The following is a 23606-nucleotide window of genomic DNA, read 5'->3' as shown; positions in this document are numbered from 1 at the left end:
CCAGCCGTTGCTGTCCTGCTTTCATCCCTGCTAGCATCCCCTTCTAATCAACTTTAGCCAGCTCGTTTCTCATGCCTCTGTAATTCTGTTTACTCCACTGTTAAACTGATATATTTCACTTCAGCTTCTCCCTCTCATTCAAGGTGAGGAAGAGTCAAGGCCCGTCCACCTAAACTGAGAGCGAGTTTCGATCGATCCAAGCGCCAGGTGAATTTGGAAAGTTTGTGCCCGGGCTGAAACATGGCAGTGGGGTCTAGGCCCAGAGTGTATGGAATAACAGAGCTCGATCCCTGGAGCGAGGAACGACCCGTTGTTCAGATGACTTAAGCACCAGGCCAGGTTGAAAAGGCGGGGTATCAGGACCAGAAGTGAATGTCAGGCACTGTGCTGAACTGAGGCTGTGGCCTGCTCTGGGTTTAACGTCTGTGGATTCATTTCTGTTCTGAATGCAGTTTGCTTACCTTTGTTGTTTGGTTTCTCTGCATGTTGGTTGTTTGACAGTTTTGTTTTCTTGGGTTACACTTCAACTCATCCCTCTGACTGCGATGTCACCCAGTCATTTGCCTGTCCTTCCTCACACACTGCATCGATTTGTAAACCAACGTCCCCATCCTCAGCCATTCATTCTGGTTCCTTTCCCTCCACTAAACTAGTTTAAACCCTCCCCAACAGCTGTAGCAAACCTGCCCACAAGGATATTGGTTCCCTTGGGTTCAAATATAATCTGTCCCTTTGTACAGTTTATATCTTCGCCAGAAGAGATTTCAATGATCCAGAAATCTAAAGCCCTGCTTCAGCCATGCATTCATCTGCCACATCATCCTTTTCATACCCTCACTGTGTGTGGCACAGGCAGCAAACCAGAGATTACTACCCTGGAGGTCCAGCTTTTCAGCTTTCTACCCAACTCCCTTTATTGTCTCCTTAGGACCTCCTCCCTTTTCCTATTAATGCTGTTTACCACAATGTACCATGGCATCCGGCTGCTCACTCTCCCCCTTTATAATGCCGTGGACCTGATCCGAGACATCCCCGACCCTGGTATTTGGAATGCAATGTATCATCTGAGAGTCTCTATCACGTCCACAGAATTGCCTGTCTGCTCCTAATTATGAAATCCCCCATCACTACTGCACTCCTTTTCCACCTGACCATTGTGGCTTTCCTGTTAGGTCATCCCACCCCACCAACAGTGTCCAAAGAAATATACTTGTTGTTGAAGGGAACAGCCACAGGGGTACTCTGCACTGGCTACCTATCCCCTTTTCCCCTTCTGACGGTCACCTGGTTACCCGTGTCCTCTAACTTGGGTGTAAATGCCTCCGTTTATTCTGTCGATCAACTCCTCAGTCTCCTGAATGATTTGGAGTTCATGCAGTTCCAGCTCTAATTCCTTAATGCAGTCTGGAAGAAGCTGCAGCTCGATAGTCTGGAGATCTCCCTGCCTCTTCCCACATACCACAAGAGGAGCGTTTCACTGTCCTACAGTTCTGTGCAGAAGGCTTAGGAAACCTAGCTATATTGTATATCTAGGGTTCCTAAGACTTTTGCACAGTACTGTAGTAATTTTATGTACTGTATTGTACTGCTGCCGCAAAAAGAATATCGAATTTCATGACACGTGTGAGTGATGATAAACCTGACTTTGATAATGGTCTCTGTTGAGGACTGAGTGGGAAGGGGAAGGGAGAGGGGAATCATGTTTGGGAAAAGGAAGAGGCAAGGGAGTGAGAAGCACCAGAGAGATCTTCTGTAATGATCAATAAATCAATTGTTTGGAATCAAATGACCCTGCCTAGTGTTTCAGGCTGGGTGTGTCTGTACTCACACCACCCCATGCTCCTGGCACTCCACCTCTACCACTTGTCCCACACCCCTCCCACGACACTCCACCCTCACCATTCCCAACATCCTTTGATCTCACTAGATTTGCAAATGCTTTCTCTGCTCCATGTTGACAAATAGTAGTGTGCAGGTCTGTGGAAGAAATTTTGTTACTAGCTAGATACTAAGGGGTTAAAGAGTTTTTTTTCCACAGCAGCCTTAAACTGCTTCTGCAGGACTGCTGTAAAGGGCTAACTAGCTTGAGAGGGAATAATCAAAGCATAATCACGTGATGTTCTTCTTTTAATTGATGTTCTTTTCTGTGTAATTGTTCTGGCTTCAAGGTTGTAGACAGAAGTAGCTTTGAATAGATAAAGAAAACAGTAACCTGATTATATAATTTTGTGCAGTGCTAAGACATGATTATTGAGCAGAGGAATTATCTGCTTGCATACTGTATTTCACAAACATGCTTGGAAGCTTTTGATAACATACACTATGTCTATATAATGAGAAAAGTCTGTGTACTCGGGGAGAGTCTCAAGAACTCTGCTTTAAGAGGTTGAGCTCTCCATTATCATGTCATAATAAAGACTTTCAAAAGCGATCTCCCTTCATGTCTGACTAATACCTTTTCCACAACAAAATCTTAGGTGCATATATCTATCCTGGGCCATTTAAGTGCGACTCTGGTGTTACTAAGTCATTGGTCTGTGATTCCCAGTCACCTCTATCATTCCAGTAATCTCTGGAATTCATTTTACATTGCACAGGCACCACAGTTAATTTTCCAATTAATTTAATTTAATCAGACTGCACATGGGAATATTGTGAGCAGTTTTGAGCCCCATATTCAAGAAAGGATGTGCTGGCACTGGAGAAGGTTCATGAGAATATCTTGAAAATGAAAGGGTTAATGTATGAATAATGTTTGATGGATTGGGCCTGTACTTGCTGGAGTTTAGAAGAATAAGGGGGGATCTTATTGGATAAAAACTGAATACTGAAAGAGTGGACATGGAGAGGATGTTTCAAATTGTGGGAGAGTCCAGGACCAGAGGGCACAACCTCAGAACAGAAGGACATGGAGATGATGAAGAATTTCTTTATTCAGAGGGTGGTGAATCTGTGGAATTTATTACCACTGACAGTTGTGGACTCCAAGCCATTGGATATATTTAAAGCTGAGGTAGATAGATTCTCGATTAGTGAGGGCGTCAAAGGCTACTGGGTGAATGGAGTGGAGAGGAAAATAAATCAACCATGATCAAATGGTGAGCAGACTCAATGAGCTGAAAGGCCTAATTTTGCTCTGCTCTTTCTTGGTCTTAAAATTGAGCTTTGGTAATCGTCAGAACAGCAGACTGGATTAAAATAGATAAGGTTTATTGTTAAAAAAATATTATTCACAATATAAACTCTTCAATTTTTGATGTAAAAATTAGGAATAAAGGACAACCTGTCAGAAACAGTACAAAAGCAGAAAGCTGGTTAGTGAAACCTTGTGATTAAACCATTTTATGGGGTACAACAAAACCAGCTGTCAGAGAGTTTAAACCTCCACAGCATTACGTCCGCAGTTGATAATGGGGTTATAAGTTAGCTTGTGATCACTCCCCTCTGCTGTGTCAGGAAAGGCATGTATCCCAGTGTGTAACCTTTTTGTTTAAGCAGTTGGGAACTTGGTTTACCGTTTTGGATTTTGCAGCTTCGGACTAGGAACGAAACCTCTCAGTGGCAAGCATCATGAGCCGCAGGACATCTGACTGTGCACCAAACTAGTGTGATGAAGGGCTGCTGAAGTAGAAATGAGCTGCAACTCATATTCTCTGACATTCATCATCAACTGATCATATCTGTGGAAGCCTGTGATCACCCAGGAGCATTAATCAGCTGGCAATCTTCAAGGAAAAGTTGGCTTGAAACTTCCTTCCCTCCTACTGAATTTCTTCCTCTTCCTCCTCTGTTATCTCTCTCTCCTCTTCATCTGTAGTCACTGCTGCACTCAATACCTGCAGTTCCTCGAGAACCTCTGCAAGGGAATCTGGAATCGGGGAAAAAACTATTACAATGGCCTTTCCTAACCTGAGCGTATTAAAGTGATCTATGATGACTAACAGACGCAGCTTTAAAGTGTAGTAGCAGAATTGGCTGACACTGTGAGTAAGCTCTTACAAATGTCAATGCGATGATCATCTGATTGTATTTCTCAATGATGTCGCTAAAGTCAGGCCAAGTAGCACAGAGAGTTAAAGCTGCCTCCTCATAGCGCCAGAGAAAGGGTTCAATCCCGACCTCCAGTGCTATCTGTGTGGAGTTTTCACATCCTCCGTGGGTTTCCTTCATTTTGTCCCACATCCCAAAGAAGTGGAGCTGGTAGGATATCTGGCCATTGTAGATTACACCCAGTGTGTGGGAAAATGGTAGAACATGGGGAAGGAAGATGAATGGGAATGTGGGAATATTAAATTAGGATTGATGGATGGTTTTTGTCAATGGGGTGTGTTCTTCCTGTAAGATGGCAACGCGCTCAGATGCAATGGCTCTACGGCGTCAACCAAAGATGTCATTGCCTTTTTTACGATCACAGACCCTGCTGGACATTAAAAACTTAAAGTACTGCAGGCCTACACCATCAGTGAGTTGCTCATCAGCAGAGAAACTGACAGAGCTGGATGGTGCGGACCATGATGATACCAGTGTCAGTGCATGAAGCAGGAGCGTAGGTTAGTAGTGAGTGGATCATCTTAGTCACTTTTCTTGTGTTCGCAGGACCCTGTTGGTGGTGTGGAATGCTGGAAGTCCACTGCACTGGTTTATTGGCAAATGCCAGGGCCAGACAGCAGGGAGCTGAGGCCACTCAGTTGTGTCAGGACTAGGCCTCAAGCCGTGGTGTTGCCTGTTTGCAGCTACTCAGCGGGAGGTGTTGGAGTTGGGTGCAATGTGGTGTGGCGTCCATGCTAGAGTCTGTGCTGCCCCCCCAGTGTTCACTTGGCAGATGTCAAGCTGAATTGTGTTCCATTGCACACCGCTGCAACTTTCATGGACTCAGACTGGAACTACTTTGTTTTGTGACTGAATTTTACTGCTAGCTTATACTTGCCACCTTTTACGTGTTTGCTACCTTATATGTGCTATATGTGTCTTGTGTTGGTACTGGGTTCTACACCTTGGTCCCTGAGGAATGCAGTTTCATTCAGCTTTATTCATGGGTCTTCATGTATGGTTGAATGACAATTTCATTGAAAACTTGAACTTTGGGTACACAGAACTTCCTGCTCTCCCTCAGAAGGCCATTTCTCTGCCACTGCACTCCCCCCCACCCCCCAGAAGGCAAAAACAAGCTTCATTCAACATCCCTTCCAAAAGACTTAGCTGCTTCCCTGCTTAGTGGGATGAAGGAAGGGAAAAACAGATGAGAGTGAGGGATAAGGATAAGAACACAGAATGGGACACCACAGGCCCTTTGCCCCACACTTTCCCAAACCAAATAAATTATGGCCAACTAAAATAATTGCCTACATAATGTCCATATCCTTCTACTTCCCTCATACTCATATTCTTATCTAGACATCTCTGAAAAGTCAATAATGTTTCTGCCTCTGCCACCACCCCAGGCAGCACGTTTCAGTCTCTGTGTGAAAAAACTTGCCCCTCACATCTCCTTTGAAGTTACCATCTTTCACCTTAAATGCATGCCCTCTGGTGGAAACTGCGGGTGACAGTGGATGAAAAGTCGATGATATAGGAAGAGTTGTTTATAAGGTGGTAACATTAGATGAAATACAATGGGGAGACGGAGAGCAAAAGAGGTCAGCTAAGTCTGGGGATCAGATAATCAAAATCCCAAGGTCAAAGATTGATGTGAACAAGCCTGGATTTCAAAGCTTGAAGGCCAAAGCTTCTGGATCGGCATGTTCAGCAGCCTGCAGTTCTGGGCAAGGTTGGAGGCCTGAAGTCTATGAGTCTGAAAATCTGGGGCCAAGGTCTGGAAGCAACTTGTCCTGAGCATGGTGGCCTGTCCATGTGCGTGAGTGGGAAAGGGGCTTGTTTTGCTGTTGCCCTGCTGAACGTGGTGAGCAAGCGACGCTGGCACCAGAAGCTCTGGCAACACTTGCGGGCTGCCTCCAGAACATCCTTAGGTTTCTGTTGGCTGTTTACACAAGTGACGCATTTCACTGTATGCTTCGATGTGATAAGTAAATTAATCTGAATGTGAGTGGAATCCAGTTGAGAGTTTTCTGTTCTAATTTGCAGTGCTGGACTTGGTAGATGCAGACACATTAGGGACATTTAAGAGACTCTGAGACAGGTACATGGACGAAAGAAAAATGGAGGCCTATGTGGGTGACGGGGAAGGCATGGAGAAGGGGTAAATTGATTTTGTCACAGGTTGAAAGGTTGGCACAACACTGTGGGCTGAAGGGTCTGTATAATGCTGCACTGTTTTATGTACTGTTCCACCAATCACCCTGTCGTATTAGCCATTTCCACCCTGCGAGAAAGGCGCTGGCTCTCCTGTTTGTCTACATCTCTCATCATCTCATACACCTCTATCAAGTCACCTCTCATCTTCCTTCGCTAAGTGACTGGTCGCAGCGCCCTCCTGTTTCAGTCATCATGATGGGAAACTGCAAAATGCTCACAGGTACCTTTCGTGAGGTCACTGCCTCTGGCCCTCGAGGCTGGCGACTGCGCTGGGGCTCTGGTTGGCTTCGACTGGTCAGAGAGGGCAGTAGGCATGTGGACAGCCACAGCTCGGCTCTTCCTGAACTGACTGAGCAGCCCTTCCTGTCTCAGAGTTGCCTGTCATTAAAAAAAAACATTCACTCGTCACATTTTTGAGACACAGCACGGTAACAGGCCTTCCAGTCCAAGAGTTCCCAGTTCTAATCGTAGCTCAGTGACATGAATCCCAGCCCCCCCATATTCCCCCTCATGGATACTGCTGAGGAGATCCCCAGCTCTGTTTTCTCCCCTCACCCCAACCTGCCTGATAATATGGTTCTGCACAATTCTCACCTCCTCTCCCCCCAGCAGGACAGTACTTACCACAAGCAGGTTCTTGTCCCGTTGCAGCTCCCTCAGCTGCTCGCTCAGCTGCTGGGTCTCCCGCTGGTGTTGCTCTTCCTGTAACTTTGCACAGGACTCCAGCCGCTCCTTGTCCCGCACCGCCTGGCGGTCGGTTTGGCGCAGGGTCACCACTGTGTTTGCGAGAGACCGAGAAAACGCGTCAAACAGCTTCTAACGTGACAAGCAACTGTTTTTGCCCATTTGAGATTTGCTAGGTCAGCAAAGACTAGCATATTTCTACAGTTGTATCGTGGATAACATTCTAACTGACTGCATCACCGTTTGGTATGGACGGGTGCACAGCACAGCGTTGTAAAAAGCTGCAGAGGTTTGTAAACCCAGCCAGCTCCATTATGAGAGCTCTCTTCACCATCAAAGATATTTTCAAAAGGTGATGCCTCAAAAAGGCAGCGTTCATCATTAAAAACCCTCATCACCCCTCTTCTCATTACTAGCATCTGGGAGAAGGTTCAGGAGCTTGAAGACACACACTCAATGTTTTAGGAACAGTTTCTTCCACTTCACCATCAGATTTCTGAACCCATGAACACTCAGTATTCTGCTCTCTGTTTGCTTTGAGGCTCAGATGGCGAAGTCTGACCCTCCATCGAACCCAGTCACCACCCACTTGAGCAAGACTGCTGGACCAACAACTACCCTGACTGACAGAAGAGCAATCCAATCACACTTGATGCAGATTCACAAGCCACCTGGTTAGAGAGACCGTCGGATTAGTTTTAGGGGGACAAAAGAGTTAAGCTGAAGAACTCTTGGGACCCTAACCCTAACCCACTGAATCAGGGATGCTTCTTAAAGTTAATTTATTATCGAAGTATGTAAACCTTACACAACCTTAAATTCATCCCCTTACAGGATGCCACAAAACAAAGAAACCCAATAGCACCCATTAAAGAAAACTGTTGAACACCCAAAGTGCAGAAAAAAAAATTGTGCAAACAATAAAGGTAAGCAAATAGCATTCAGAACTGAAGTTCAGTGACATGAAGCCAGACATCACTGTAGCTGATCAGAAGCATGTTACTTGCAGGCCACAGCCTCAGTTCACCAGAGCAAGTAATCCTCATGCAGCAGTGAGCTGTAAGGCCTGTCTCTCTTGCCTCCACACCCTGACCTTTCCAATCTGGCCTGCTGTTTAAATTGTCCAAACCTTGGGTCGTTCCTCACTCTCAGGACTGAGCCCTGTCACCTCGATTCAGTCCGTACCAGACCTTTTTAATTTGGCTTGCTGTTTAAGTTGATCAAACCTCAGATGTTTCTTTACTCTTGGGCCCGGGATCCATCTCGACTCTGCCTCATCTCCACTCGCCTTGCCTCAGTTCTGCTGCATCAAATTGCCTCCAAGTGCACTCCAGCAATGGCCATACATTGGCTCATTTCCTGCTCTCCGGCCTGGACACCGCTGCCTCAATTCAGCCCGTACATGCCACTCCGCACCTCCAGACTTCAGCTCCCACCGCAAAAACGTTAAGTTCAAAAGCTCAACTGCAACAGGGAAGTTACTGGTACAAACACAGCGTGCCCACAACTTACCAACCCTAACCATATGGCTTTGGAATGTGGCAGGAAACCAAAGCACCCGGAGGAAATCCATGTGGTTACAGAACATAGAAACTCCTTACAGACAGCGGTGGGAATTAAACCTATGCCACCATGCTGTCCAAAACGTCAGCACTTCCTTTCCTCCCACAGCAGACTGTGTGTTGTGCCAGAAGATTATACCACGGGGAGACCCTTTCTGCCCTTGCCTCACCTGCCCCCCGCTGCCCCACACACCTGCCTTGGTATGCTCCCTGCGTGCCTCGTTGAGTCGCTTCTCCATTTCACGCAGCTGCTCGGCTGCATGCTTCTCCACGTCCGCCATCTTCTCACGCAGGGCTGCAGAGACAAATGCAGGCTGGTGAGCGATTGCAACCGTTGCTGGCTTGTTAGATGCACTGAGAGGATTCTGAGCGTAAGACACAGGAGCAGAATTTGGCCATTCTAATCATTCCATTACAGGAAAGATGTGGAAACGAGGTTCGTCAGGATGATGCCTGGATGAGAGGGTATGAGTTACGAGGAGAGGTTGGACAAAATTGGTTTGTTTTTTCTGGATTGCTAATAATGTATGAGAGGCATAGACAGTGTAGACAAGATCCTTTTTTCCCCCAGAGTAGAAATGTCAAATACTGCAGGACATGAATTTAAGCTGAGGGAATGTTTAAAGGAGATATCTATATTACATAGAGAATGGTGGGTGCCTGGAAACTGATAGAAGCAAATATGACAGTGGTGTTTAGGCTTTTATGTAGGTTGCATGAATATGTGGAGGCGAGAGATACAGATCATGTTTAGCTTTTAACTTAGTTTGATTTGGTTTTGTGTTTAGCAGAGACATTGTGAGCCGAAGGGCCGGTTCGTGTGCTGGATGTTAAATGGCTGGGCCATTTCATAAGACATACAATACTGTGCAAAACTCTTACACTTATAGCTGGGCTGTCTAAGACTGCTGCATAGTACTGTCATAATTTTATGAATGAACTGTACTTATGCCACAAAGAACAACTGATATGGGTCTCTATTGTGGACTGAGAGTGGGAAAGGGACAGGGAGAGGGGAATCATGGTTTGGAAAAGGGGGAGGGAACAGGGAGGGAGTGGGAAGCACCAGAGTAACATTCAGTTATGGTCAATAAACCACTTGTTATCTGAAGGTTGCTAGTTCGAGCCTTGACTGAGGCTGCGTGTGTGTCCTTGAGCAAGGTACTAACCACACATTGCTCTGTGACGACACCGGTGCCAAGCTGTATGGGTCCTAATGTCATTCCCTTGGACAACATTCGTGGCATGGAGAGGGAAGACTTGCAGCTTGGGCAACTGCCGATCTTCCATTAAAAAAAAACCTTGGCCAGGCTTGCGCCCTGGAAACTTTCCAAGGTGCAAATCCATGGTGTATCGAGACTAACGGAGGCCTACACACTATATATATATATATATATATACATACACACACACACACACACACATATTAAAAAAAAAATATATAACAGAGTTGACCCCCCCCCCCGTGAACTATGCTGCTAACGAGAGAGAGATGGGGGTGGGGGGGGAGGCATCCTGTTGCAGATGGGAGAGACAGAGACAAGGATTAAAATGGATGATTTAGTACTATGGCTTCTTCGTTAATTGTTGACTTTAACGCCAAGGACATTTGGCCTGTTTGCGTGGATCCCTGCTGATGCAGCATAGTGGTGCCAGGTGCTTGCTGAGACAGCAGGGAGTGGCCAGTTTAATGGACATGGAGTTGATGGATAGCTGGTACCACGGCTGGGGAGATAAAAGACGAGTCTGCTGAGACACAAGCAGACACCCCACGGGACACTGTTGTGCACCCACAGGAAGGTGGGGGCTTGGAGGATCGATACAGGGGAATCGGTCAGAGGCTCACAGTGTGTGAAACCAGGCCGGTGGGGGCTTGTGTGTGTGTCCACCCACGCCTGGCTGACGAGCCCACCACTGAAGAACGGTCTGGCCTGGAACTGAGGGGTCATAATCGGTGACCCCAACGGTACAACGGAACAAGAAGACAACGGAAGGTTTGCCAGATGCAGCTGCTCATCTCTTGCTCGCTCTCTCTCTCTCTCTCCGACGTCACAACAGCAACTACCTCAACTTAAACTGAACTGAAGTGAACTCTGCATTATCTTAAGATTAATCATTTACCCCTAGACTACGACAGCTTGGTTTTGATTCTTATTCCTACACTTCTGTATTTATCATCGCTAACCTGTTTTATATGTACACTTTGTATATTTGCATTTTTGATACTGTATTACTTAGTTTACTAATAAACACCTTTAGGGCAGTACCACCGGACTCCAACGTATCATTCCATTTCTGCTGGTTTGGTATATATATATATTATAACGTAGTAGCAGAATTAGACCATTTGACCCATTGTGTCTGCTCTGCCATTCAATTATGACTGATTTATTTTCCCTCCCAATCCCATTCTCCTCCCTTGTCCCTGTAACCTTTGACACCCTTTCCTGCTCCATTGCTCAAGATGGAGTTAATCAGTGAATCTTTGCACAGTGCAGAGGCCAGCACGTGGACTGCAGTGCTTCAGGAAGGTGCCTCACCACCTCCTCCTCCGGTGTTGCTCAGGCTGGGCTATGAACACCTGCCTGGAGGGTGAATGAGCCTGGATGAAGAAGGGCCTGTTTCCGTGCTGTAATTGTTATATGGTTATATGGGCTCATCAGGCACGAGAACGAATGGAAATGGACGGACGATGTACATTCTTCACTTTAGCTTCACATCTTGGCTGTGGATTCCCTCTGCACCGCGCTCCAGCCTCACCTTCTTCGTACTGCGCCTGCTGCCGGCACAGGTCTGCCTTTAGACGCTCAGCATCCTCCCGGGCCTCCTTCAGCTCCTGCTGAGCCTCGCTCAGCCGCTCGGTCAGCCGCTGCTGCTGTCGAGTCTCCTCCGCCAAGGCTTCCTCCAGCCGCCCCCTCACCGCCAGCTCCTCCTTCAGGTCCGCCTCAACTAAAATAAGAGGTCGAAGGGAAAATGAAGGTCTCTCCAAAGAGCTTTCAGATTACAGAGGTGTGGTTTTAAATGCCAGTTTAGCATGGTTCAATCAAAACCCAACACCTCTCCAAGAGATATTATAATCACTGACGAACTTACCAGCTTTTATTGAAGCACCCATCTGGATGCATTGTATGGCAACTGTTCTGCCTGTGACTGCAAGAAAGTGCAGAGATTTGTGGACACATTCCATGGCCCACCATCCTTCCCTCACAGATTCCTTCATCTTCAGAAATTTACCTCTTCAATCCATCCCCTCCCAGCTTCTCACTTCAAATACCCCCTCCCCCTCACCTGCCCACTTGTACTCCCCTCCTCTCCCCCCACCTTCTAATTCTGGCCTCTGCCCCCTGCCTTTCCAGTCCTGATGAAGGAACATCGGCTGTTTATTCCTCACCAAAAATGCTGCCTGACCCATTAGGTTCCTCCATCATTTTTTGTGTGTTCCTCAAGATTTTCAGTATCTACAGACCAGATGTGTGCCTGGAGCAGACTGATGGGGTGGCTCCCAGAGGGGAGAGTGCCGCAGCATACTCACACTTCAGCCGCGCCTCTGTAACCTTCCTCTCAATCAGCTGGGAGTTCCGCTTCAGTTCAGCTGCCAGCTGGTCCCGCTCCCCATTCAGCAACTCCAGCTCCTTCTCCAGATCCTCATAGGGGCGCCTGTGGGAGAACAGGAAAATGTATTGAGGGCTGTGAGAGGTCTGCGAACCTTGCCAGGTTCTAGTGCAGGGCTGGCAAACCTATGGCATGTGTGCCCAAGATGGCATGCACAAAAATTTTGTTGGCATGTGGCATGCAGTGCCGCCCCTCAATCCTTCAAATCCCAACCATTATAGAAAGATGCATAATGATCATCTTTCCTGCCAGATGAAGCAGACAGCGATTTTTACAGCCCAAGAGCAGTGAGATGTTTTCATGTGAAACATCTCATACCAGCATGGTGCCAGCTGGACAGTTGCAAGAACACATGACACTGGATGATACATTTTGAAATCCTCACAGACCTGGGGTCCACAGAATTTACATTGGAAACAGTTACAATAACAATAGTATTTAGAAATTATGTAATTCTTCAACTGTCTATTCTATTTTGATGCTGCGTCCTCTGGTCTTAGATCCTCCAGTACTGGAAACATCCTCTCCATGTCCATTCTAACCAGGCCTTTCAATATCTGATAAGCTTCATAGAGATCCCCCCCTTCTTCTAAACTCCAGCAATTGTAGGCCCAGAGCATCAAACTATACGTAAACCCTTTTATTCCTGGAATCATTCTTGTGATCCTCCTCTGGACCCTCTCCAGTGCCAGCACATCCTTTCTTAGATATTGGGTCCAAAACTGCTCACAATACTGTACGGTCCGACTAATGTCTTGTAAAGCTTCAACATTAAATCCTTACTCTTGTATTCCAATCCTCTGGAAATGAATGCATTTTCCTTCTGTGTAATACCTCAGTGGGCTGCGTAATGAATTGATCTGTATGAACAAGTTAACTGTCAACTGTAAACCGTCCCTAGTGTGTATCTGAGTGGTTGAATAAGGGTGGGGGAGTTTATGGGAATGTGGGAAGAATAAAATGGGACTAACATCGGATTAGACTGATTGCTGGCTGAAGGGTGGTTTCCACGTTGTAAAAGCAAGGGTGTAATGTTGAGCCTTTATAAAGCACAGGTGAGGTCTCACTTGGAGTATTGTGAACAGTTTTGGGCCCCTATCTAAGAAAGGATGTGCTAACATTGGAGATTTACAAAAATGATTCCAGGATTGAATGGCTGGTCATTTGAAGAGCGTTTGATAACTCTGGGGCTGTACTCACTGGGTTGAGAAGAATGAGGGGTGAAGTCTATTCAACGTTGAAAGTCCTCGATAGAGTGGATATTGTCAGAATGTTTCCTATGGTGGGGGTAGTCCAAGACCAGAAAACACAGCCTCCAAACAGAGGGGCGTCCTTTTAGAAGGAATTTTGTTAGCCAGAGAGTGGTGAATCTGTGGAATTTGTTGCCACAGGCAGCTATGGAGGCCAAGTCCAGGTATATTCAAGGCAGAGGTTGATAGGTTCTTGACTGGTCAGGGCATGAAGGGATTTTGGGAAAATGGCAGGGAACGGCTATTATGAACTGGCAGGGATACCCGAAGGGTCAAATGGCCTAATTATGCTCCAAAATCTTATGATCTGTCCCCCCCTCTGTTTGGGTTGATGGGCCTGACATGCACATGAAGAGCAGAATGGGATTCGTGCAGATGGGAGCTTGAGGGTCAGCAAGTCCACAGTGGGCTGAGGACTCCACGAGAAGGCAGTGCCATCTCACCTTCTCTACATCTGACTCGGTACCAACCTGCCCACATCTCCGCCTGTCTCCCTGTCTCTCTCCTGTAGCTGAAGTCGAGCGAGTGCCTCCTTCCGGGCGCACAACCCTGGTCAGAGCAAAGCAGGATTGTCACAAGTGGTGTCACAAAACCAAAAGCCTCCACCCTCACTCCGGCACGGATGCTACTGCTTCCCCCCTTGTACCCCATCCTCTCAGCCCCATGAACTCCTGTTTCTTGCTGGGGCTCAAGTTTGGGTGTCGAACAAAGGGCTGCAGGGAGCTGAGAGTACAGGCAAGATCATCTATCACCCCTCTCCAAGCCTTGCAACAGTCTCAGTGGGTTGGTAGCAGCTGAGGTAAGAGGAGGTTAAAAGTTCAAGGTAAATCTATCATACGCTACCTTGAGATTCACCTGCTTACATGTGTAAAGGGGGTTTCTTCTTTTTTCTTTGTTATTGTGTATGTAATCAAAATGGCTTCTTTGTTTTGTTAAAAGCAGGAATGCTTCTTTGTTGTGACAGAGTGCTGGAAACTTGTTTGGGTTAAAATTTACTGATAACGAGAATTGTATTCCTTTGTAAACCAATTGGGATTAATGTTGTTCTTTCTTCTGAGTCTGTAAGCTATTGTTGGCGGGCTTTTGGGGAGATCGGCGCGAGGGGGTGAGAGAGAGAGAAGGCGTGATGCTGTAAGCTGGGCGAGGAATGGACCCCAAGCGGGGGTCCGAGGCCAGGAGGTACTCCGAGGAGAGGAGATGAAGCTAGATGTGCTTGGTTGACCACTTCGGATGGTCCTAAGCTGCGAGTCGAGGAGTTCGGAGGGGATCGAATGGTGGCCAGAAGACTTCAGTAATTGAGCTCCAATGGTTGTGCACGAAGTGGTTTGGACTTTGATAAGTTTGGTGCCTTTTCTTTATTTTTTTCTTCATATATACTGTATCGTTATTAATCACTTAGTTATAGTAACCTTTTTAAATTGTACTCATTTAATCGCATATGGTGTACTGTCTGTTTTTGGGCGAGGCAGGGACATCACACAGCATCCACACCAGCTGATTACCCAGTTTGGCGGGGCCGAAGGCTGCTCCCCCTAGACGAGAACGAGCTGAGCGAGCCTGAGGTGACCCAGGGGGTTACATATGTATTTACAGGGAAACCGAAATACAATAGTTTACAAAAATCTATATATAAACAAAGACTGACAAACTGCCCTGTAAATAAAAATACTGAGAATGAAACTAGAACCAGAGGTCATAGGTTTAGAGTGAAAGGTGAAATATTGAAGGGAACCTGAGGGGGAACCTCTTCACTCAGAGGACGGTGCCAGTGGAAGTGGAGGTTGCAGGTTTGATTGCAGCGTTTAAGACAAGTTTGGATCAGTACATGGATGGGAGGGGTATAGAGGGCTATGGTCCAGGTACAAATCGATGGGACTAGACAGAATAACAGTTTGGCATGGACTAAATGGGCCAAATGGCCTGTTTCAGAGTCATTGTGCTCTCTGATGCTAGCATAAGTTGTAAAAACAGTCCTTGAAAGTGAGTCTGTAGTTCACAGGGTCAGTTCAGAGTAGTGGTGAGAAGTTACCCATGCTCTAAAGACAGTTAAACCACCAATGTGCAAAAAAAAAGGACAAGCTATGAAAATAACATATTAAATAATACCGAGAACACGAAATGCAGAGTCCTTGAACGAGTCAGTAGATTGTGGAATCAGTTCAGAATTGTGGTGAGTGAACCTATACATGCTGATTCAGGAGATTGATGTTTGCAGGGTATCAAATGTTCCTGAATGTGGTGATGTGGGACTTGAGGCTCCTGTACCTCCTGCCCAATAGTAGTAGCAAGAAGAGAGCATGGCTTGGATGGTGGGGGTCTGAGATGATGGATGCCGCTTTCTTCTGTCAGCGCTCCTTGTAAACGTACGCAATGGTCAGCTTCTGCCCTCTTGTGCACCCAGCAATCCCCACTGAGACGTGCCCTCACAAGAATGTTGGAGGTTTACGCTGGTGTCCCAGCAATCCTGCCCGCACTTCCTGAGAAAACCCTACCGGAATCTGAGAGGATCCGCTGGAGTTTGCTCACCATGAATGGTGTCGATCCGCTTGTTGGCGAAGGTCACCCTCTGACTCAGGTTCACCAGCTGACACAAGGCCGTCTTCAGCAACGCCTCCTGCTCCAGGAACCTCTGGTAGAAACTAAAGAACAGTGGGGTGGTAAGGGTAAAAAGTTAGTTAATGCTGCCAGTTTATTTGCAGCAACTTTGAGGCCATTCCAAACTCTGCTGCCCAGTTCTTATCCTGCAGCAGATCAATGTTCATGTTCAATGTCTCTCAATTCAAAATAAGTTTGTTATCTAAATACGTACAGTATATGTTGGCATATACAACCCTGACACTCATTTCCCTCTGGGCATACTCAACAAAAATATAGAATAATAAACATGAAAGACCACTCAGCTTGGGTATTCTTCCAGAGTGCAGCAGACAACAAACTGTGCAAAAACAAAGAGAAAGAAATAATAATAATAATAATAATAAATAAATAAGCAATACATTTTGAGAAGTTGGATTCTGGTCTCTACATATCGTAATCTCTTCTAACCATCTTAGCAACCCTATCATTTTCTGCACAGCAGAGGGAACAGAGAGAACTGAAAAATGTTGGGGTCCACGTCCATTGATCTCTCAAAGTTGCTGGACAAGTGATAGAGTTCCCAGTGATGCCCAGACTGAATCCTTGCAGCACTTGGTGTGGATGAATGAGAATAGGATACTGTAGGTGCATTTGGGCGCCCTCTGCTGGGATGTAATATTCGTGCAGGGAAGTAAGCAGTGAGTTGGAAGTGCCATTTGACTGTTCGACTGCCAATCAATCAGAATTAGAACCAGCTTTATTATCACTTACATACTGTACTGTGCAGGGAGAGGGGAAGGAGGGGGAAGCAAATGTCTTAGTCCCTCTAGCATGGAAACAGACCCTTCGGACAACTTGTCCATGCCATATGAGATGCCCACCAAAGCCCCATTTACTCTCAGTTGGCCCATATCCTTATAACTCTTCCAGCATATGTTGTTATTGTGCCTGCTTCAACTACTTCCTCTGGCAGCTCATTCCAAACAAGTACCACCCCCTGGGCAGAGATGTTCCGCTCTTAACTTAAACGTGTGTCCTCTAGCTTTCTTTTTATTACTTTCCGTGAAGAAAAAAGATTGCATCATTCACCCTAGCTATGCTCCTGATGATTTTATACCCCCTCAGTGTCTTACACTCCAAAGAATAAAGACCATAAGACATAGGAGCAGGTTTAGGCCATTTGGCCCATTGAGTCTCCTCTGTCATTCCATCATGGCTGATCCAACTTTCCTCTCAGCCCCAATCTCCTGCCTTCTCCCCATATCCCTTCGTGCTCTGATCAATCAAAAATTTATCAACCTCTGCCTTAAATATACATAAAGACAGCCTCCATTGCTTTCTGTGGCAATGAATTCCACAGAGTCACTAGTAGTAGACGGCCATCAATCCCAGGGGATCATGGGTTTGCGCCTCTGGTGGACTGTGTCCTCTCCAGAATGCAAGCCTGGGTGGGAAGATTTGAAGAACTGGCTGTTGCCCATTTGAAGAACCAGTGGGTTCCCCCTCTTCACATCAATGATGTAATCCAAGGGAAGGGCAAGCGCTGATGCAGTTTAGTATCAGCGTCATAGCAGAGGTTGCCAGAGTGAAGTTGTAAATAACATCAAACTGCCTCAGGGACCCTGACTCCGGATTCCTTCCTTGGGGTTTATGCCCAAAGCCTTTCCCATGGGTGGGTATGGCCGCAAGGCAGCGGAGGCTTAAAATCAGAGATTTCCTCCTCTACAGAATCATTACACTCTGGCTAGAGAAATCCCTCGTCATCTCTGTTCTAAAAGGATGTCCCTCTTATCTGAGGCTCTGAACTCCAGTCAGACACTCCTACCATCCTCTCCACATCCAGTCTATCAAGTCCTTTCACCATTCCATAGCCTTCAATGAGGTCATCCCTCATTCTTCTGGATCCTATTGAGTACAAACCCAGAGCCATTAAATGCTCTTCATATGACAACCTTTCAATTCTGGAATCATTTTCATGAACCTCCTTTGAACCTACTCCAGTTTCAGCACATCCTTTCTAAGGGGCCCAAACTTGCTCACAATACTCCTAGTGAGGCCCCACCACTGCTTTATAAAGTTTCAACATTATATCCTTGCTTTTATATTCTAGTCCCCTTGAAATGAAAGTTAACATTACATTTGTCTTCCTCGCCCCACATTCAACCTGCAAATTAACCTTTAGGGAATCCTGCACAAGGACTCCCAAGCAACACACACAAAATGATGAAGGGTCTCAGCCCAAAATGTTGACTGTACTCTTCTTCCATAACTGCTGCCTGGCCTGCTGAGTTCCTCCAACATTTAGTGTGTGTTGCTTGGATTTCCAGCATCTGTAGATTTTCTCTTGTTTGTGCAAGGACTCTCAAGTCCCTTTGCATCTCAGTGTTTTGTATTTTGTATCCATTTAGAAAATAGTCAACTCTTTCATTTCTTCCACCAAAGTGCATGACCGTACACGTCCCAACACTGTATTCCATCTGTCATTTTTTTGCCCATTCTCCTCATCTAAGTCCTTCTGTAGCCTCTCTACTTCCTCAAAACTACCTGCCCCTTCACCTATCTTCATATCGTCCACAAACATTACAACAAAGCCAATAATTCCATCATCAATGTAAAAATAATCAGTGCCAACACCACTGTTCACCAGCAGCCAGACAGAAAAGGCTCCCTTTATTCCCACTCTTTGCTTCCTGCCAATCAGCCAATGCTTTTTCCATGCTCGAATCTTTCCTGTAATACTATGGGCTCATATCTTGTTGAACAGCCTCATGCTTAGCACCTTGTCTAAGGCCTTCTGCAAATCCAAGTACACAACATCAACCAATTCTCCATTGTCAATCCTGCTTGTTATTTCTTCAAAGAGTTCCACCAGATTTGCCGGGCAAGATTTTCCCTTGAGGAAACTATGCTGACTACGGCCTATTTTATCATGTGCTTCCAAGTACCCTGAGACCTCATCCTTAATAATCAACTCCATCTTCCAAAGCACTGAAGCCAGAGTAACTGGCCTATAGTTTCCTATGATATTCCTTGCATTGAAGTATATGCAGCTCAGAACGCTAGTCAACCTTTTGACTCCTAACTTTTCTGAGGTCTTGGCAACATCCGCCTCCACAACCTCTCCTATGGCTGTTCTGGCACTCTGGTTCCCATCTCAATTACAACTCTAGTTTAAACCCCACCATGCAGCATTAACAAACTTTTCCACAAGCATATGAGTCCCCTTCCAGTTCAGGTGCAAACAGTTCCTTTGGTTCAGGTCCCACCTCCCCTGGAAGAGAGCCCAATGATCCAAAAATCTTGTGCCTTCTCTCCTAAACCAACTCCTTAGCCACACATTAAACTGTATAATCTTCCTAGTTCTGGCCTCACTAGTAAGTGGAATGGGTAGCAACCCTGAGATCACAACTCTAGAGTTCCTGCCCTTTAACTTAGCACCTAACTCCCTGAACTCCTTGATCAGAACCTGTCACTCGCCCTACCCATGTTATTGGTACCTATTTGGACCACAACTTCTAGCTGTTCACCCTCCCACTTAAGAATGCTGAGGTCTCGATTTGAGATATCCCAGATCCTGGCACCCAGGATGCAAAATACCATCCAGGAATCTCATTCTTTCCCACAGAACTTCCTGTTCATTCCCCTAACAAATCCCCGATCATCACAGCATGCCTCTTCTTCCCCTTTACTTCTGAGTCACAGAACCAGACTGAGTGCCAGAGACCTGACTGCAGTAACTTTCCTCTGCCAGGTCTTTCCCCCTGCCCCCCGACAGTAGCCATTGTTGTTGAGGGGGATGGCCACAAGGGTACTCTGCACTGGCTCCTTAATCCCTTTCTGTCAACCTTGGGTGTAACTATCTCTCTATATGTCCTACCTATCGCCCCTTCAGCTTCCCAATGATCTGGAGTTCATCCAGTTCCAGCTTCAACTCCCTAATGCAGTTTGTTAGAAGCTGCAGCTGGATGCACTTTGCAGTTGTAGTTGTCAGGCACACAGGAGGTCTTCCTGCCTTCCCACATCCCGCAAGAGGAACATTCCACTACACTGCCTGGCATCTCTACTGTCCTAGCTGAGCAGATATAAAGAAGAGAAGGAACAAATCTTGAGCTTTTCTTTCCTTTGCTTTCTCTGACTGAAGCCCCAAAGAGCTAAAGCCTCAAGATTGTCACTCTGACTATGTCCACTCAGACAATAGCCGCTGCCTTCCTTTAATTTGCTCTTGCTAATCAATCTCAAATGCCAACTGGTCAAAGCTCTTTTTCGCTGCCGCAGCCAACTGCTACCTTTTATCCTCAGGCAGTGGACTTGATTGGAGTCTCCAAATTTCCAATGTCCAGATTGGCTGCTGGTCAAAGCTCTTTCGTTTAAAGTCCTAGTCTGCCCAACTTCTCCCTGTAACTCAAGCCCATGAGTCCTGGCAATATCCTCATAAATCTTCTCTGCACTCCTTTCAACTTCATGAAGTTTTTCCTATAAAAGGGCGACCAAACCTATATACAATTCTCCAAGTACAGCCTCACCAACGTCTTCTGCAATATAACGTCCCAATTCCTGAATTCAGTGCCCTGACTGATAATGGCCTGTGTGCAAAATCCTTCCCTATGTACTTGTGATGCCACTTCCAGGGAACTATGGACTTGTACCTCTACAACACTCCCCAGGGTCCTGCTATTCAATGTTAAAGTCCTCTCCTGTTTGGTTTCACTTGCCAAAGTGCAACACCTCACATGTATTTCAATGGCATTTGCCAGATGTGTTGGCAGTGAACATATCAAATCCTGCAAACAGCAAAACCTTAGCCTATCAATCTGACAGGATGCTGCTCAATCTAATCTAATTTGTCACTCCACTTACCTACTCATTTGGTCTTGAATGTTGTGTAGAGCACCATCAGCTCGGTTTGCCATCTCCTGAAACCGAACCACATTATTCTGAGCATCGGCCAGCTCATCTCTGAGGGACTGCAAGGAAAAACAGATGAAAACCTACTTTAGGGCATCATTGGGTAATTCAGCATGGATATAGGCCCTACGGCCCAACTCATCCATGCCAACCAAGGATGATTACGCCAAGGGTGCTGATACAGCTGTGAATGTTGTCTACATGGATCTTAGTAAGACGATGACAAGGTGCCTCATGGTGGGCTCATTCAGAAGATTAAGATGCATGGGATCCATGGTGAATTGGCCTTTTGGATTCAGAACTGGCTTGCCTATAGAAGACACAATGTAGTGGTTCAAGGGACTTATTCTAGCTGGAGATCTGCGATTAGTTGTGTATTGGGAACGTGTAAAGAGATCTGTGCTGGGACTTCTGCTGTTTATCACGTATATGAGTGACCTGGGTGTAAATGTAGATGGGTGGCTTAGTAACTTTGCAGATGACACGAGATTGGTGGTGTTGGGATAGTGTAGACAATGGGGAAAGAATACAGTGGATATAGATCAGTTGGAGATATGGGCTGAGGTATGGAGTTTACCTGACCAAATGTGAAGTGCTGCACCTTGGTAGGTCAAATGAAAAGAGACAGCACACTGTTAAAGTCAGGACCCTTAACAGTATTGATTACCAGAGGGATCTTGGGTCTAAATTCATAGCTCCTTGAAAGTGACTACACAGGATGATAGGGTGGTTAGCAAAATATATGGCATGCTAGTCGAGGCACCGAGTTCAAAAGTCAAGAAGTTATGTTGCAACTTTATAAAACTCCAGTTAGGCTGCATCTGGAGTATTGCATACAGTTCTATTATAGAAAGGATGTTGAGGCTTTGTAGAGGATGCAGAAGAGGTATACCAGGATGCTGCCTGGATTAGACAGCATGCACTATACCGAAAGGTTGGACAAACTTGGGTTGTTTTCTCTGGAGAAGCAGACACTGAGGGGAGATCTGAGAGATTAATAAGACTATGAAAGACTAGAGTAGGCAAACAGTATCTTTTTCCAAGGGTTGGTTGAAATGCCTAATACCAGGCGGCATGCAGTTAAGGTAAGAGTGAGTAATTTCAAAGGAGACATGAGGGCAAGTTTTTGTTTTTTAACACAGGTGCTGGAATGTGCTCCTTGGGGTGGGGGTAGAAGCAGATTCATTAGGGACTTTTAAGAGACATTCAGATAGGCACATGAAAATGAGGAAAATAGAAGATATGGACATTGTGTAGGCAGAGGGGATTAGTTTAGTCGGCCATTTGATTACTAATTTAATTGGTTCAACACAACATTGTGAGCCAAGGGGTCTAATCCTGTGCTGTACAGTTCTGACCGAAGCTCTGAGCTGGTCCCATTTGCCCATGTTAGACCCATATCCCTCTAAACTCTTCCTATCCATGTACTTATCCATATGCCTTATAAGTGTATTGTGTCTTCCTCAAGGTGCCCATTTTATCCTGGATAGTATGGAATTTCTTGCTTTGTTGGAATTGCCCTGAGCCAGGCAGGTAGACGGAATCTCATTGCACTCCTGACTTGTGCCTTATGGATAGTGGAAGATCTTTGCAGATGTTAGCAGATGAGGCATTTGTCACAGCAGCAAGAGGGAGAGGGAGGGAGCAGGAGGGAACAGGAAGAAGAGAGGTATGGGGGGAGGAGGAAGGAGGGAGGGGGACAGAGAGAGAGATATAGTCTTGGCAGATGGTTAAGCCTTCCGGTAATGATTATATTCAAAGCAAAATGTAGCTGAAAGCACCCCGATGAAATATTTTCTCAGATACCCTCTGAAGTATTTACTTTTGTACTATTGTGATCTTCCTGTGAAGTACACGGGTGGGCTCACACTCTCTCTGATGATCACTCACCTGGTTTTTCACTCGCTCCACCCCCACCTCTGCAGTCCTGTCCTGTAAGCTGTGGACCAGCACGGCATGTTCTTGACCTTTCATTGCAAGATCCTCCTCCAGGTGTGCAACCTGCATTGGTACAAGAATTTGAGCTGCACAAGCTTCATAATAAATGTCCTGTTGAGCTAACGGCATCAGGAAGGATCAGCAAGAGACGGAGTATATAGGAGGGAGATTGAAAATCCGGCTGAATAGTGCCACAACAACAACCTCTCACTCAACGTCAGCAAAACCAATGAGCTGATTATCAGCTACAGGAGGAAGAAACCGGAGATCCATGAGCCAATTCTCATTAAAGGATTGGAGGTGGAGTGGTTTGGTAACTTAAAATTCCTTGGTGCTATCAAATCAGAGGATCTGTCCTGGGACCAGCATGTACGTGCCAACACAGAGCTGGCACAGCACTACCTCTACTATCTTAGACATCCGTACAGTTTTGGCATGTCACTTAAAACTTTTATAGCTACACAGTGGAAATTATCCCAAATGGTTGCATCATGGTCTGGTACGGAAACACCAATATCCTGGAATGAAAAAACATACAAAAAGTTGTGGACACAGCTCAGTCCAACACAGGCAAAGCCCTCCCCATCAAGAAAGCAGCATCTATCATCAAGTTCCCCCACCATCCAGGCCATGCTCTCTTCTCACTGCTGCATCAGTAAGGTTGTACAGGAGCCTTAGATCTCACACCATCATGTTCGTGAAGTTATTACTCATCAACCATCAGGATCCTGAACTGGTGTAGATAACTTCACTCACCTCACTCTGATCTAATTCCACAACCTATGGACTCACTTAGTATGACTCTACAACTCATGTTCTCAATATT

General features: G+C 46.0%; 2 protein-coding genes across 4 annotated transcripts in view; one reads left to right on the top strand and one right to left on the bottom strand.

The window, feature by feature from the left end:
- mdc1 (mediator of DNA damage checkpoint 1) overlaps positions 1-1635 on the top strand; it is a 94916-nt gene extending 93281 nt beyond the window's left edge. The window contains exon 19 of the mRNA XM_059970980.1: positions 144-1635. Coding sequence (XP_059826963.1) covers positions 144-173 — 30 coding nt within the window. The 3' untranslated portion in view covers positions 174-1635. The remainder of the gene's footprint in view (positions 1-143) is intronic.
- Positions 1636-3259: 1624 nt separating this feature from the next.
- cchcr1 (coiled-coil alpha-helical rod protein 1) overlaps positions 3260-23606 on the bottom strand; it is a 46537-nt gene continuing 26190 nt past the window's right edge. For 2 of the 3 annotated variants that reach the window (XM_059970982.1, XM_059970983.1), the window contains exons 8-17: positions 22733-22843; positions 20795-20901; positions 15887-15999; positions 13831-13909; positions 12031-12155; positions 11259-11447; positions 8692-8793; positions 6877-7028; positions 6477-6630; positions 3260-3868 (exon numbers count right to left, since the gene is read on the bottom strand). In XM_059970982.1, the coding sequence (XP_059826965.1) occupies positions 3762-3868; positions 6477-6630; positions 6877-7028; positions 8692-8793; positions 11259-11447; positions 12031-12155; positions 13831-13909; positions 15887-15999; positions 20795-20901; positions 22733-22843 (1239 nt within the window). In that variant the 3' untranslated portion in view covers positions 3260-3761. Of the gene's footprint in view, positions 3869-6476; positions 6631-6876; positions 7029-8691; positions 8794-11258; positions 11448-12030; positions 12156-13830; positions 13910-15886; positions 16000-20794; positions 20902-22732; positions 22844-23606 lie in introns of those variants that run through there. The other variant, XM_059970984.1, reaches the window with a different exon arrangement.

Source organism: Hypanus sabinus, chromosome 5, assembly GCF_030144855.1.
Source record: "Hypanus sabinus isolate sHypSab1 chromosome 5, sHypSab1.hap1, whole genome shotgun sequence".
NCBI lineage: Eukaryota > Metazoa > Chordata > Chondrichthyes > Myliobatiformes > Dasyatidae > Hypanus > Hypanus sabinus.
Note: the sequence above shows the minus strand (reverse complement) of the source record. Positions and strands in the feature narration are given on the sequence as shown.